At 41.3% G+C, this 15,034-nt stretch overlaps 1 protein-coding gene across 4 annotated transcripts in view; it reads right to left on the minus strand.

Moving 5' to 3' along the window:
• Corin (corin, serine peptidase) overlaps positions 1-15,034 on the minus strand; it is a 204,593-nt gene that overhangs the window by 35,553 nt on the left and 154,006 nt on the right. For all 4 annotated transcript variants that reach the window (XM_011240755.1, XM_030254695.1, NM_001122756.1 and 1 more), the window contains 3 exons: positions 7,386-7,617; positions 4,341-4,486; positions 3,461-3,568 (listed from right to left, as the gene is read on the minus strand). In XM_011240755.1, coding sequence (XP_011239057.1) covers positions 3,461-3,568; positions 4,341-4,486; positions 7,386-7,617 — 486 coding nt within the window. The remainder of the gene's footprint in view (positions 1-3,460; positions 3,569-4,340; positions 4,487-7,385; positions 7,618-15,034) is intronic.

Consider the following 15,034-nt stretch of genomic DNA (forward strand, 5'->3'; position numbering starts at 1 on the left):
TACATCTAAAGTTTTTTTGTTTTATCTGCGTTTTATAAAGGACCAAGTATACTTGATAAAGGAGCTGTTTGTTAATGAGAAGGTAATTGAAAAGCTACTCAGCAGCTTGTATTGCTATCAGTCTTTCTCTGCATGGGGGAATTTCATTATTTAATACTCAGGAGAGTGATTTGTTATTGGTTGTGATGCTACAGTTAGGTAATTAACGATGCTATTTTTACATTAGATATAAAGAATTATCTTAAAACATATTTTTATTTAATGGCCCCACCAAAAAGACTCACTGTCTACATCAGACAGACCACAGGTATCACCATATTTATATTATAGCTCACCCAGACTGTGGTCATAAACCCCAGTTAAAGTTTGGCAGTGAAAACCAAATACAGAATCCCATGGCTGGTGTCTTCATGCCTCTCAAGTTTGCTTCTCTGTTTAGGACTGTCTATTCTCCACACAGTGCTATGCTGGACATAAACCCATTTTATCAAGCTGCTAGTTTAACTGTATATGGAAATGTTATATATTTTTTCACCGACAAGCTATCAACCTATAAGATGAGGAAGTGCTGACTCTGCAAATCCCTCCCACGTCTCCAAAGCTTCCGGCCGGTGAGTTGGTTCTTAGATGATGCCTTCAGACTTGCACAGTCCTTCTAAGCATGTGTTGAAAACATGCTGACTGTTAACAAACCTTAAAATGCTTGCTTACACAGCAATTACATCAGTGAAAATTTTACCACGAGAGCAGGAGCCCACTGTCAGCCAAACCCTCCTTGCTAAGTTCTCATACATTTATTTTAAAAGTTATGTCTAACTTAGTGCGGTTTGGCAATCCCATTTACAGATACAAATTTGCTAAAGAAATATATGATCAATTTAATTTCTGACAGGCCGAATGCTTCCTGACTGAAGTAAGTGTTGTTTTGAAGGGAACCCCCAGGTGTGTTGTTAAAACTTCTGTGTGAGCTGTAGAGTCATGACAGACAACCCCAGGCACTGAGTGCCTTCAACACCGGAATACATCAGAGCAATGAAAAAGTAGAATGCAGCCCAGCCTCCCTGTCTCCATTGCCACACAAGCACATGTGCACATGACAACAGAGGACAACAGCACAACATGAACTGGATAACGTATCCAGAGTCCCGTGTGGCCTGTCAACCCCACTTCCTTATCTAATTGCCAGGAATGTGTCTTCCCAGCACACTGGACAGCCCATCTGAGTGCATCCATGCATGCCAAAGGGGAACTTGTCCATCATGGGCCACTTTGGAAAATTCTGCAAATTTTTCTCATGTAAATTATGACTACTAAAGCAATCAGTTTAGCTCCAAATGAACTAATTTCTTATCAGTTCTTAACTTCTTGTATCAGAGTTATCAATGGTGAACAGGATGTTTTAAAAATGAAATAAAGGTTAGTTTATTGCACTGGCTGGTTTTGTGTGTCAACTTGACACAAGCTGGAGTTATCACAGAGAAAGGAGACTCCCTTGAGGAAATGCCTCCATGAGACCCAGCTGTAAGGCATTTTCTCAATTAGTGATCAAGCGGGGAGGGCCCCTTGTGGGTGGTGCCATCTCTGGGCTGGCAGTCTTGGGTTCTATAAGAGAGCAGGCTGAGGCAAGCCAGTAAGTAACATCCCTCCATGGCCTCTGCATCAGCTCCTGCTTCCTGACCTGCTTGAGTTCCAGTCCTGACTTCCTTTAGTGATGAACAGCAACATGGAAGTGTAAGCTGAATAAATCCAACTTACTTCATGGTCATGATGTTTGTGTAGGAACAAAAACCCTGACTAAGACATTTATTTTATATTTGTGGTATTTTCTCTTCTAAGAGAAAATTTTTAATGAAAACTCATTATTTAACTATAATTTTGATAATTTAGGTCCATTTAAGTACTTTATAATAGTACTATGAATTTATGCTTCATAATGTATTTTAGGATGAAGGCCATTTATTCTTGGCAAGATGTAATTTTATTTTGTTTTGTTGTGGTTTTCTTCACTCAGAGCCTCAAGTAGCAGCCCAGATTAGTCTCAAACTCCTCATGTAGTTGAAGGTGACCTTGAACTCTCAACCTCTTGCATCTACCTCCCAAGTGCTGGGGTTTGAGGTGTGCACCCCTAAGCAGCATCAGCCATTACTTTTTTCAACCGAGCACTTGCCAAATATTTAGTCACCTGCTAAAAAATCTAGAGTCAGTCTCTTCGATAGAGTCATAGAACCACTTTGAATACTCTAAGTTAATCCATTTTAAATCACACCTTAGACTGCCATACCTTAGAATATCAGCTTTCTTACATGAACAATATAGTACATTCTGGACACACCACTCAGATGACAGAGTGATTTTATATATATATACACACACACACATACATACATACACACACACACACACACACACACACACACACATATATATATACAAAAAGCTCATCAACAGGAACAGGCAAACTATAGCAAGTTCTCAAATTATTAAATATTGCTCCACAGCAAAATTACACTGACCTCTGTAGCATCATCCTGACAGCTGTAATCTTCTAAAAGGTGCGTGTGTCCTTATTTATAGTAGCTGGTAACAGTTCAATTGATTGCTTATGACATTTTGTCTTGACCAGGAGGACAGTATTTACTACAAAAATTCATTTTGAGGAGGAAGGCAATATTTCATACTTCAAAAGCCAATGGAATAAAATGATCTCAAAATGTATATTGCCTTACGTGCTCCCAGTGAATAAGGTGTTAGTCTTATTTGGGGGTATGGCAGGCCAAATAATCACCAGCAAGCTAGCTTTTAGATAGCCTTCAATCATTCTGCTCTGTGCCAGGCATTGCTTGTTGAAAGGCATTGTCTGCTTCCTGCTCCCTGGCACATTCTCAGCGCACAAGAACCACAGTTTTCAGGAAAATAAACTGAGAACGGCTGTGTTCCAATTGGCCCTGGCATATCCAGCCTCCCCACTCGAGATGTTGGGGCTCAATGGGAGAGTTTTATCCTTTTCAACAGAGGTAAAGTGAGAGGGGCATGAAAATGAATCTTAATTAAGTGTGAGCGCTGTTGTCTGAACCATCTTCATGGATGGAGATGCCTGATTAGTGGCAGAGGAAGGCTATGCCAAGACATTGGTATTCTTCCCATAAACCAGATAACAACTGCTTTTCAATTTAATAACAAAAATGGTTCCTCACATTTATGAACTGTTCCTTTTTCCTTTTCCTAGTTATATACTTAAGGCTATAAGCTGAAATGTAATTTTATTATAAATTAAAGTGTAATTTCAGAGAGAAGTCCTATCAAGCCACGCCTTATGGTCTGCTGCCTTCAGAAGTAAATGCATTACCTTTAGATCAGATGCCGCTTCCTAGAATAAGCAAACAGTTTACTTATTCCAACACAGTCCTTATTCTTGGCGGTTACTACTCAAATTAAAGACAATGCTGCCTCACATACATACCACAGTTCTCCTCGTCACTGTCGTCGTCACAGTCAGCCTGGCCGTCACATCTCCTGGAGCCCAGAACGCATCGTCCCGAGCGGCATTTGAAGTGACTCGGAGAGCATTCTGTCAAAAAAGCGATGCTTCTCTCAGTGGACAGAATTGCAAAGAGGTCAACCTACCCCCATGCTTCCATTTGGGGTGTCACATATGGGCAAGTACTAAAGAAAGAACAGGTCTCCTCACAGCCAAAACACCTCAAGTTCACATAACTTTCTTCTCTCTGCAAATCTCCATCTTTCTTGGTACTATCACTTCAGATCAGTACCTAGCACCTGTGCCTTACAATAACTAATTACCTTTCTAAATAAACACCAAACAACAGCCTGCGCCTGAAATCTCTCATGCAATCCATGATCTTAATTTTCCAGAGGTTCTAGTCTTTCATTTGATGGACTGGTCCCCAAGTCTACTTTCCTATCAATAACCCTTCTGTTAATAACCCACGGTCTTCTCACTTGGAAAAAACAAGAGTTGGTGTTTGTCATTAGCTTCCCAGCCCCTCAGCCAAACGACATCCACGACTAACCAGTGGAGCACGCATAAAGAGGGAACCTCTTTATGTAAGCTTAGTCATACCTAGACGACTAAGCTCACCTCTGAGTGCATTTTTATTGCTTAAAATTATTTTACACATAATAGTAATGACAGCATCGAACCAATACGTGCCAGCACCTTCTAGAGCAATCAGGTAGTTTTTAGCTGGACTCACCTACACAGCCTAATTGACAACTAAATAGAAAACCAACAACAGCTCTAACTAACTCAGAGACTGCAAAAAGTGGCTGTGGCATATATCCATGTCAGATGCCCTACTGGGATAAACTGGGACATTAACCTTCCACATCTTCATTGGGCAGGAGGCAAGTTTGATTGTCTGAACTTTCCTCTGGAAATTGATTGCAGTCGGTGTCTTCAGGCCACTGCAGGCCAACGATTCCCAGAACAGACTCACAGCGCTCTTTGGAGTGCTCACACAGGAGTCTATGAGCAGAAAGAGAATGTGTCAGAAGTCATGTAGCTCCATGAGAAATGTATGCTCAGAATGCATTTGGGTTTAAATTCTATGTGGGAATGTATGTGTAAGGAACTGTGTAGAAGCATATAGGCACGTACATATACATAACTGTCCCTTAGGAAACCCAAACTAGCAATATCTCGACAAAGAGGGCCGGCCCAGCTGCCTTCACGACGATAGACTACTGCAGACAAAAAATTAAATACTCTCTAAGCTCAGATCTCCTTCCCTTTGGCTTTCTACTTTCCTGTCTTTTAGGTAAACATTCTCTAGCCTCTGGTTCTAAGCAGAGGAATGTCCAGCATTCCCCGTAGTCTGTTACCATGGACGAGAGACTTCAGCTGAGTGTCCTCTGATGAATAACGGAAGCGGGGGGGGGGGGGTGTCACATGTTATGCTAGCTGATCTGGGGCTCTGCCTCTGTTTCCCTACTCTTCCACTGCCATCAATACTGCTTATTTGTTTATTCTAAAGATAAAACTCAGTTTCTAGGTTAGGTTTGGAGTTTTCAACAAAGATGAACGTGGGCCATTCTCATATTCAGCTTGAAAAAAAAAAAGGTAAGTTCAATATTTTTCAGGCACAATCTGCTGCATTAGAGTTTTGTTGTGGATGTGCAACAGATATAGGGCTCAGCCATAGCTTTCATCTTGAGGTAACCATTTGCTCCATTACTTTGGAATCTTACTATAAAATGGAAATAATACTAATAGCACCACCAAAAGTTTAAAGAAGCTCTTGTCAAGATCTGTGTGGCCCTCCATGGTAGGCACTTGCTATGATGGTGCAAAGGGGATTTTGAACATGAGACATGATAATCCTCAAGTTTTTCCCACATTGGGAGGCTCAGTAAGACTGCCTATCTTCAGATGTGCAACTTAAAAATTAAATGTTAAGGTTGATAAACTCAGTAGAAACAGCTATGCATTAATCCATAAGCTTTGGAACATATTAGTATGTTACAATAAAATATCTTTATGCCTAAATATCAGAATGTTCCTGTTGCTGGCACTGAAATTGAATGACATATTATTATAGCTAAGAAACAGAATTAATGTCACCAAAAGAAGTTTATCAACATGTTTGCTCAATAGCATCTCAGAACTATTTGTAATCTAGCCCTTTTAGGTTATAAAACTTAAACTATGAGATTTAATGAGATATACATTTATAACTGGCCGGGCAGTGATGGTGCATGTGTTTAATCCCAGCACTTGGGAGGCAGAGGCAGAGGCAGGTGGATTTCTGAGTTCGAGGCCAGCCTGGTCTATAGCGTGAGTTCCAGGACAGTCAGGGCTATACAGAGAAACCCTGTCTTGAAAAAAATCTAAATAAATAAATAAATAAATAAATAAATAAATAAATTTATAACAACATTAAATTGATGCATTGAGGGAATTTTATGTAGATATAAAAAGAAAACCAAACACAGTTGGGGAAGTCCTATTTAAAGTAGCAATTCACTACCATCATCGACCTGGCTTAGCAAAATTAGAATAAGATTCACAAATGATTTCAATATGAAATCATTAGATACTCCAACAATATCTCAAATGGCATGCAATAAAACTTTCAGAATTACTTTAGCCCAAGAAAACACTAAACTTTACTCTCCTCATCTTGTATGACTTGTTCAGCTGCCCAAGTCATTCTGAAATCTTATTGTTTCCTGCCCTGACTCCAGAGACATCCCAACTTCATCATCCACTTGATATATAGCCCTAAATTTATTGTCTTCCCATCTGTCCCCTATATTGGTATTATTACTTCTTAAAGCTCTTGTGACTTCTGATCCCAACATATGGTTTCTATAGTTACCACTCACATTCAGGCAAGCACATCTGCATAGCCTTAGTTTCAAGACAGCATTGCAGATGGTAGAGACAGTGACTTCTGGGACAGTCATCTCAGATATGCACATTCTCTGACTATAGCCTCTTACATGTGGCTCAGAAGGTGACACAGCTGCCACATTTGAGCCATGTGCTATGTCAGTTACAGTAGAGTGTGCAGTCAATTCAAGGGCCCTGGGATTTATTTAAATCCACAAGCCTTTCTTGAACTCTTGCTACAACAAAACTCAACAAACAAAATTTTTGTTTGTTTCACCAGTCAAAGGACTGGAGGTTCAAGGAGACTGAGTGATTTGTCTCAAGATCACAAAACAGCTAGAAAAGACCTGAAGCTGGCAATTAACTTCCCAGCTATGGCTCTGGCCCTCGGGATATTGCTCAGATTTAAGGCTCAAGCTCTGTTCCTGAGATGTCTTCCTTTGCTTCAGACAGGCAGAAAAATGTCATGATGTGCATGGCTGTCCCACTGTGGACAGCTATCCTGTCTCCCTGTGTAGTCACATTAACCTATAAGCACTATCAGAGTACAGCATCTTTACCACACTGGCGAAGAGCACATTTAATTAATGTCCAAAAACAAACACATCAGTGTTTCCAGACACAATGGCAGACATAGCCCTTCCTCAATGCCTTGCTTGCTCTCTTTCCTTTGCCTTGCTTTGGTTTGGGGTGCTAGTGGTCCAATCCAGGGCCTCACACATTCTAAAGGATGCACTACTGCTGAATAGCATGCCACCCCTAACTTATATTCCAAAGGGTACATTGCGACCCACCAACGTGGAACACAGGTAAAAGCACATGGCCTGTGATGGAAGGAAATTCGTGCCTTCCACATCTGGTGCTTGAACAATGAATTCTTTCTCAAGCACTCATTTTATTCCTACTTCCATACTTTTGGAATTTATTAACTTTCAGACTCCTTAGCAGTCTTTATCTGTGTAAATTCAGCTCCGTGCTCTTTTGGTTCTTCCTGAGGTAGCATGAGGATGCCTGGTTCGGAGCCCACTCTTACCTGCAAGGCGGGATGCGTTGTCCTGTATTCACATCACACTTTGGAACCAAAATGGTGCAAGCGAAAAACATGAGGTATTTGTAACAGTTGGTTTGTACAAGGGCAGGGAAAAGGGATGACTCCCAGCTGATGGACGCTTCCTTTTGAGTTCTGTGGCCAAGGTAATTTGGATAATGTGTATGGTTGTAGGGCAAATTCATGCAGAGTTCCAAAGTGATGGGCTCACATTGACCTAACAACAACAACAACAATGAAAAAACCACATACAAATCTGAATATTAGAAACAGCCTCTTTAAGCTTCCCACTCTCAAAATCTATTCAATTTAGATCACAGCTTCTAAAACGCTGGGTCCTGGTTACACAATCAGGCATGTGGCTTGGAAAATAATTGACAAGACTCAACGGCATCTGAGCATACAACGGTGAAGGTGTGTAGTGAATCAGAGATGTCTCTGATACTTGCAAGTGTTGCATCACTGCAGCCTTGAACACATGACACAGGCATTCTGTGGTACACAGCCCATCACATCCCATGTGGTGGCAACACACCCTGCATGAAACACAGAATGCCCTTGGCTCAAGTCTCAGGCTACCGTCTATTATGAGTTACCATGTTTTTTACTGTATATACCAAGTTTTCAGCTGGTATAGAAACAAACTGGTCTAATTGCAGGAAATAAAGACAATATTTTCCACTTTTCTTTATTTAACATGTACCAAATTAGTATATGTTCAAATTGTACTGCATTAGAATGATTAATTTTTTCAAAGATTTATTTATTTTTATTTTATATGAGTACACCGTAGCTGTCTTCGTTCACACCAGAAGAGAGCATCAGATCCCTTTACAGATGGTTGTGAGCCACCATGTGGTTGCTGGGATTCGAAGCTGTGACAAACCTGTGTTCATATCCGTGTGTGGCGCGGCCAGCACACACATTTTAGAAAACCCTTCTTCATCTTTAAAAAGTTAATTCAACTTTATCTGAAAATGACTTTTTATCATGCTTTTGTTCAGTTCCCTTTTTTTCTTCTGATTTATTCATTGCTTTTAAAATAGCATAGGCCTCATTATCTTCAACAGACATTTAAAAAAATCAATGAGGTTAATTAAATGAGCAATTAGACAATTCCCGAGCCTATGCTCTCATACTGACCAATGGATTTAAAGATAAGGCTATAATATGTCAGCGTCAGAGGAGGCTATGATCTGCTGGATGCTTCTCGCTAATGAGGATAAAATGGAAACATGTTACCTTGCAGTCTAGGGCTACTTTACTCTTCAACAACAGCCTAAAAAGTTCCCTAGCCTGTGACTATGACATCATTGCTGTGGTGCGTTCTGTAAGCCATGAAACATCAGTATTTTCAGAAGGATCTGTCTTCACGCAGCCTGTTTGCTCTTCCCTCTTCTTTCCCTGATATCATTCACTCAAATGGGCCATGCCTCCAGGTGCCATGTGCTTCTGGAACTAAGTGCACATCATAGGCTGTCTCCAACTTCCTCTGTAAGGCATCTATCTGTTCATTATGCCCTGGCATGACTCTAACTAAGGAAGTGAAAGATCAGTATGATAAGAATTTCATGTCTCTGAAGAAAGAAATTAAAGAATATCTCAGAAGATGGAAAGATCTCCCATGCTCATGGATTAGCAGGATCAATATAGTAAAAATGGCTATCTTGCCAAAAGCAATCTACAGATTCAATGCAATCCCCATCAAAATTCCAACTCAATTCTTCAACGAATTAGAAAGGGCAATCAGCAGATTAATCTGGAATAACAAAAAACCTAGGATAGCAAAAACTCTTCTCAAGGATAAAAGAACCTCTGGTGGAATCACCATGCCTGACTGTCTTAGTCAGGGTTTCTATTCCTGCACAAACATCATGACCAAGAAGCAAGTTGGGGAGGAAAGGGTTTATTCGGCTTACATTTCCATACTGCTGTTGATCACCAAAGGATGCAGGACTGGAACTCAAGCAGGTCAGAAAGCAGGAGCTGATGCAGAGGCCATGGAGGGATGTTCTTTACTGGCTTGCATAGCCTGCTTTCTTATAGAACCCAAGACAACCAGCCCAGAGATGGTCCCACCCACAAGGGGCCTTGCCCCCTTGATCACTAATTGAGAAAATGCCTTACAGTTGGATCTCATGGAGGCATTTCCTCAACTGAAGCTCCTTTCTCTGTGATAACTCCAGCTGTGTCAAGTTGACACAAAACTAGCCAATACAACTGACCCCTTGTCAACTTGACACACAAACACATCACTAGTAAGCCTCAACCCTTACATTCTTATTCATCCCCAAGGTCTAAATAACTTTAAATGTCCCACAGTCTTTACATATTCTTAAAATTTCAATCTCTTTAAAATATCCATCTCTTTTAAAAATCCAAAGTCTTTTTAAATTAAAAGTCTCTTAACTGTGGGCATCACTAAAACAGTTTCTTCCTTCAAGAGGGAAAATATCAGGGCACAGTCACAATCAAAAGCAAAAATCAATCTCCAACCGTCCAATGTCTGGGATCCAACTCACGATCTTCTGGGCTCCTCCAAGGGCTTGGGTCACTTCTCCAGCCATGCCCTTTGTAGCACACGCGTCATCCTCTAGGCTCCAGATGCCTCTACTCCACTGCTGCTGCTGCTCTTGGTGGTCATCTCATGGTACTGGCATCTCCAAAACACTGCATGACCCCTTCAGTCCTGGGCCATCAATTGCAACTGAGGCTGCACTTTCACCAATGGCCTTCCATGGCCTCTCACAGTGCCAAGCCTCAGCTGCTCTGCTCAATTCCTTCATGCCTTCAAAACCAGTACCACCTGGGTGACCCTTACACGTTACCAAGTCCAGCCAGAGCACAAGGTACAACTTTGGCTATATCTGGAACGCAGCAACTGTGCTCTCAGAAAACACTTCCCAGAAGATGTCACCTCAATGATGCTGGTCTCTTCTTAATCACCGCTAATTTCTTAGCTCCAGCTAACCAGCATCAATAGTCCCAGTAATGCAAACTTTTTGCTTTAGTAGTTCTGGTATCTTGTTAATCACAGCTGATTCTTCAGCCCCAGCTAACCAGAACTACAGAATCTTCACAATCAAAACAGCAATGGCCCTGAAAAGAGTCTTTAATTTTCCCTCTGAAATTTCACAAACCAGAGCTCCATCTTCTGTGGTGTTCTCAACATTATCTTCCAAGCTCCTACACGACATCTGACAGAGCTCTTAACAATGGATGGATCTTCAAGCCCAAAGTTCCAAAGTCCTTCCACAGTCCTCCCCAAAACATGGTCAGATTGTCACAGGAATACCCCACTCTGCTGGTACCAATTTGTCTTAGTCAGGGTTTCTATTCCTGCACAAACATCATGACCAAGAAGCAAGTTGGGGAGGAAAGGGTTTATTCGGCTTACATTTCCATACTGCTGTTGATCACCAAAGGATGCAGGACTGGAACTCAAGCAGGTCAGAAAGCAGGAGCTGATGCAGAGGCCATGGAGGGATGTTCTTTACTGGCTTGCATAGCCTGCTTTCTTATAGAACCCAAGACAACCAGCCCAGAGATGGTCCCACCCACAAGGGGCCTTGCCCCCTTGATCACTAATTGAGAAAATGCCTTACAGTTGGATCTCATGGAGGCATTTCCTCAACTGAAGCTCCTTTCTCTGTGATAACTCCAGCTGTGTCAAGTTGACACAAAACTAGCCAATACACTGACCTAAAGCTGTACTACAGAGCAATTGTGATAAAAACTGCATGGTACTGGTATAGTGACAGACAAGTAGACCAATGGAATAGAATTGAAGACCCAGAAATGAACCCACATACCTATGGTCACCTGATCTTTGACAAGGGAGCTAAAACCATCCAGTGGAAAAAAGACAGCATTTTCAACAAATGGTGCTGGCACAACTGGCTGTTATCATGTAGAAGATTGCGAATTGATCCATTTCTATCTCCTTGTACTAAGGTCAAATCTAAGTGGATTAAGGAACTCCACATAAAACCAGAGACACTGAAACTTATAGAGGAGAAAGTAGGGAAAAGCCTCGAAGATATGGGTACAGGGGGAAAATTCCTGAATAGAACAGCAATGGCTTGTGCTGTAAGATCAAGAATCAATAAATGGGACCTCATAAAACTTCAAAGCTTCTGCAAGGCAAAAGACACCGTCAATAAGACAAAAAGACCACCAACAGATTGGGAAAGGATCTTTACCTATCCCAAATCGGATAGGGGACTAATATCCAATATATATAAAGAACTCAAGAAGGTGGACTCCAGAAAATCAAGTAACCCCATTAAAAAATGGGGCTCAGAACTGAACAAAGAATTCTCACCTGAGGAATACCAAATGGCAGAGAAACAACTGAAAAAATGTTCAACATCCTTAATCATCAGGGAAATGCAAATCAAAACAACCCTAAGATTCCACCTCACACCAGTCAGAATGGCTAAGATCAAAAATTCAGGTGACAGCAGATGCTGGCGAGGATGTGGAGAAAGAGGAACACTCCTCCATTGTTGGTGGGAGTGCAAACTTGTACAACCACTCTGGAAATCAGTGTGGCGGTTCCTCAGAAAATTGGACATAGTACTACCGGAGGATCCAGCAACACCTCTCCTGGGCATATATCCAGAAGATGTCCCAACCGGTAAGAAGGACACATGCTCCACTATGTTCATAGCAGCCTTATTTATAATAGCCAGAAGCTGGAAAGAACCCAGATGCTCCTCAACAGAGGAATGGTTACAGAAAATGTGGTACATTTACACAATGGAGTACTACTCAGCTATTAAAAAGAATGAATTTATGAAATTCCTAGGCAAATGTATGGACCTGGAGGGCATCATCCTGAGTGAGGTAACCCAATCACAAAGGAACTCACAGAATATGTACTCACTGATAAGTGGATATTAGCCCAGAAACTTAGGATAACCAAGATATAAGATACAATTTGCTAAATGCATGAAACTCAAGAAGAACGAAGACCAAAGTGTGGACACTTTGCCCCTTCTTAGAATTGGGAACAAAACACCCATGGAAGGAGTTACAGAGACAAAATTTGGAGCTGTGACGAAAGGATGGACCATCTAGTGATTGCCATATCCAGGGATCCATCCCATGATCAGCTTCCAAACGCTGACACCATTGCATACACTAGCAAGATATTGCTGAAAGGACCCAGATATAGCTGTCTCTTGTGAGACTATGCTGGGGCCTAGCAAACACAGAAGTGGATGCTCACAGTCAGCTATTGAATGGATCACAGGGCCCCCAATGGAGGAGCTAGAGAAAGCACCCAAGAAACTAAAGGGAACTGCAGCCCTATAGGTGGAACAACAATATGAGCTAACCAGTACCCCGGAGCTCTTGACTCTAGCTGCATATGTATCAAAAGATGGCCTAGTCAGCCATCACTGGAAAGAGAGGCCCATTGGACTTGCAAACTTTATATGCCCCAGTACAGGGGAACGCCAGTGCCAAGAAGTGGGAGTGGGTGGGTAGGGGAGTGGGTGGGTAGGGGAGTGGGGGGTGGGTATGGGGGACTTTTGGGATAGCATTGGAAATGTAAATGAGGAAAATCCCTACCAAAAAAAAAAAAAAGAAATAACCCTGGAAATCTGTAAAAAAAAGAAAAAAAAAAAAAAAGAATTGGCATCCTTAACGCAAGTGGTCTTGATTTTACCATCATATAAAGACACAGCAAGACTGCAGCTCTTGGCAAACCATGCAGTGAGCAAGCCCTCCCTTGAGATCAAATCCCAGGACGTTGATTACAGGCTTCCAGCCTCTTGAACTGGGAGGCACACATGTTTGTTATCTATCCCTTGCAGCCTATGGAACTCTGCCATTGTAGTCTGGATTAACTAACACAGTGGCTTAATCCAAATGCTGGGAGCTCAAAGGGTCAGCATAAAACAACCCAGAGTAATCCAAGCCTCCGAGAACAGGTGAGTTTGGGCAGGCTTGAGAGAAGGCAGTAGAGAGTGTCTGTCCCCTTGGTGATCCCAGTTAATACACTATGGACCCCAAGTTATAGAGTTAATCAGACATGTGTTATAAAATTGACCTAAGCACAATGAAGATTCCATGCCTTATTACGAGCAATTATTCAAGTGATTCTTGCTTGTCTGAAAAGTGGTATGATACAAATAGATAAGTAATATGGACTGGGATGAAATAAGCCTCGGGACACTTACTAATCTGGGGATGAGGAGAGCTTCATAGATACAATATTCATAAGGAACCGACCAGATTAAAATGTCATCGACAAAATATGCTCTGAATTTCTGTTTCTAGGGGGAGCTAGGACACCAGGGAACTGACATCATACCAGGTGAAAAGACAAGAAGGCAGAGAAGGCAAGAGTTTGGTCCTTGTTGTCTCCTGTATTTATGAAGAAAGAGTGTGAAGGACCCTTTGTATTCTCTCAGAGTAATAAGCTTAGCTCCTCCCACACTGTGTAATGGTATTAGGGGATAGGGTCCTCAAGAGGTGACTAGGTCATGAGAGCAGTTGTTGGGAATTAGGTCATTGTCCCTCCACACAGGACCTCAGAGAAATCTCCCTCTCTCATCCTAGCATATCAGATACAAAAAGAAGTTGGCTTTGTGTGGTTGAGAAAGGTCCATAGCTGGACTATGCTGGCATCCTTGACCTCAAGCTTCTAGACTCCAGGACTGTGACATATAAATGTCTACTGTTTAAGCCACTTAATTAATTGTAACTTATTATATCTGCTCAGAGTAAAACCATGGGAACTTTCAAATTTTGTGTTCAGATTCTTAAAAGATTTTCTTTTATAGGAATAATATAAAACTCCATAAGCAGTTCATTATCTCCCATACTTTTTTCTCTCTGCCTCTCCCAGAGTCTTTAGAAGAATTTAACGCCCCCCCCCCCCATGGCTTTCCCTACTCACACTCATGCACACAGTCATTTCTAGAGAGCTGTCTTTGCCTTTGCCAATGAAGAATCAGACCTTATTATGAACAATTATTCAAATAATTCTTCTTTGTCTGAAAAATGGTATGATACAAATAAAGAATCGGACCATTCCCACTATTCTCCCTGTCACTTTTGCTACAGGCTTTTTTGCTTGTCACAAGCACCTTCAATTCCAGAGATGAGGAGAAAAAGAGGCCTTTTTCTTCTTCTCTTGATACACTTACAATTTTATAAAATGGAGTTATTCACACAGATGCCACAAGCAATCCTTTTTCTTACACATCTTTTCTTTCCCTTTCTTCCTTTACCATACTAACCATGGCTTAACTTTTTACCAATGTGTTTCTATTAGGTGGTGAACAGATAGTACCATATAGATAATTTCTCTCTGTTCTGACATATGGAGAACAAATCACTTCCTATTTGTCAAAGTGTAACTTTCAGTTTCACTGCCAAGGGTGATGGGAAGATTACATAATGAGCATGCATTATCCTAAAGATCTTTATTGAGTGAGGTAAGGATTGGATCTTATGGTTTTTTTTTCTCTTAAAAGACATTGCTGAACTAGTTAGACTCTTAGATACTCATGCAATCCAAATTCAGTGGCTTTGACCAGTAAGCTTTTATAGCTTAAGCATGAACATGGATGGAGCTGAGTATGAAATAGTCACTAGAGGGCGATCACGTCACAAATTTG

This window comes from Mus musculus, chromosome 5, assembly GCF_000001635.26.
Source record: "Mus musculus strain C57BL/6J chromosome 5, GRCm38.p6 C57BL/6J".
In the NCBI taxonomy this organism is placed as follows: domain Eukaryota; kingdom Metazoa; phylum Chordata; class Mammalia; order Rodentia; family Muridae; genus Mus; species Mus musculus.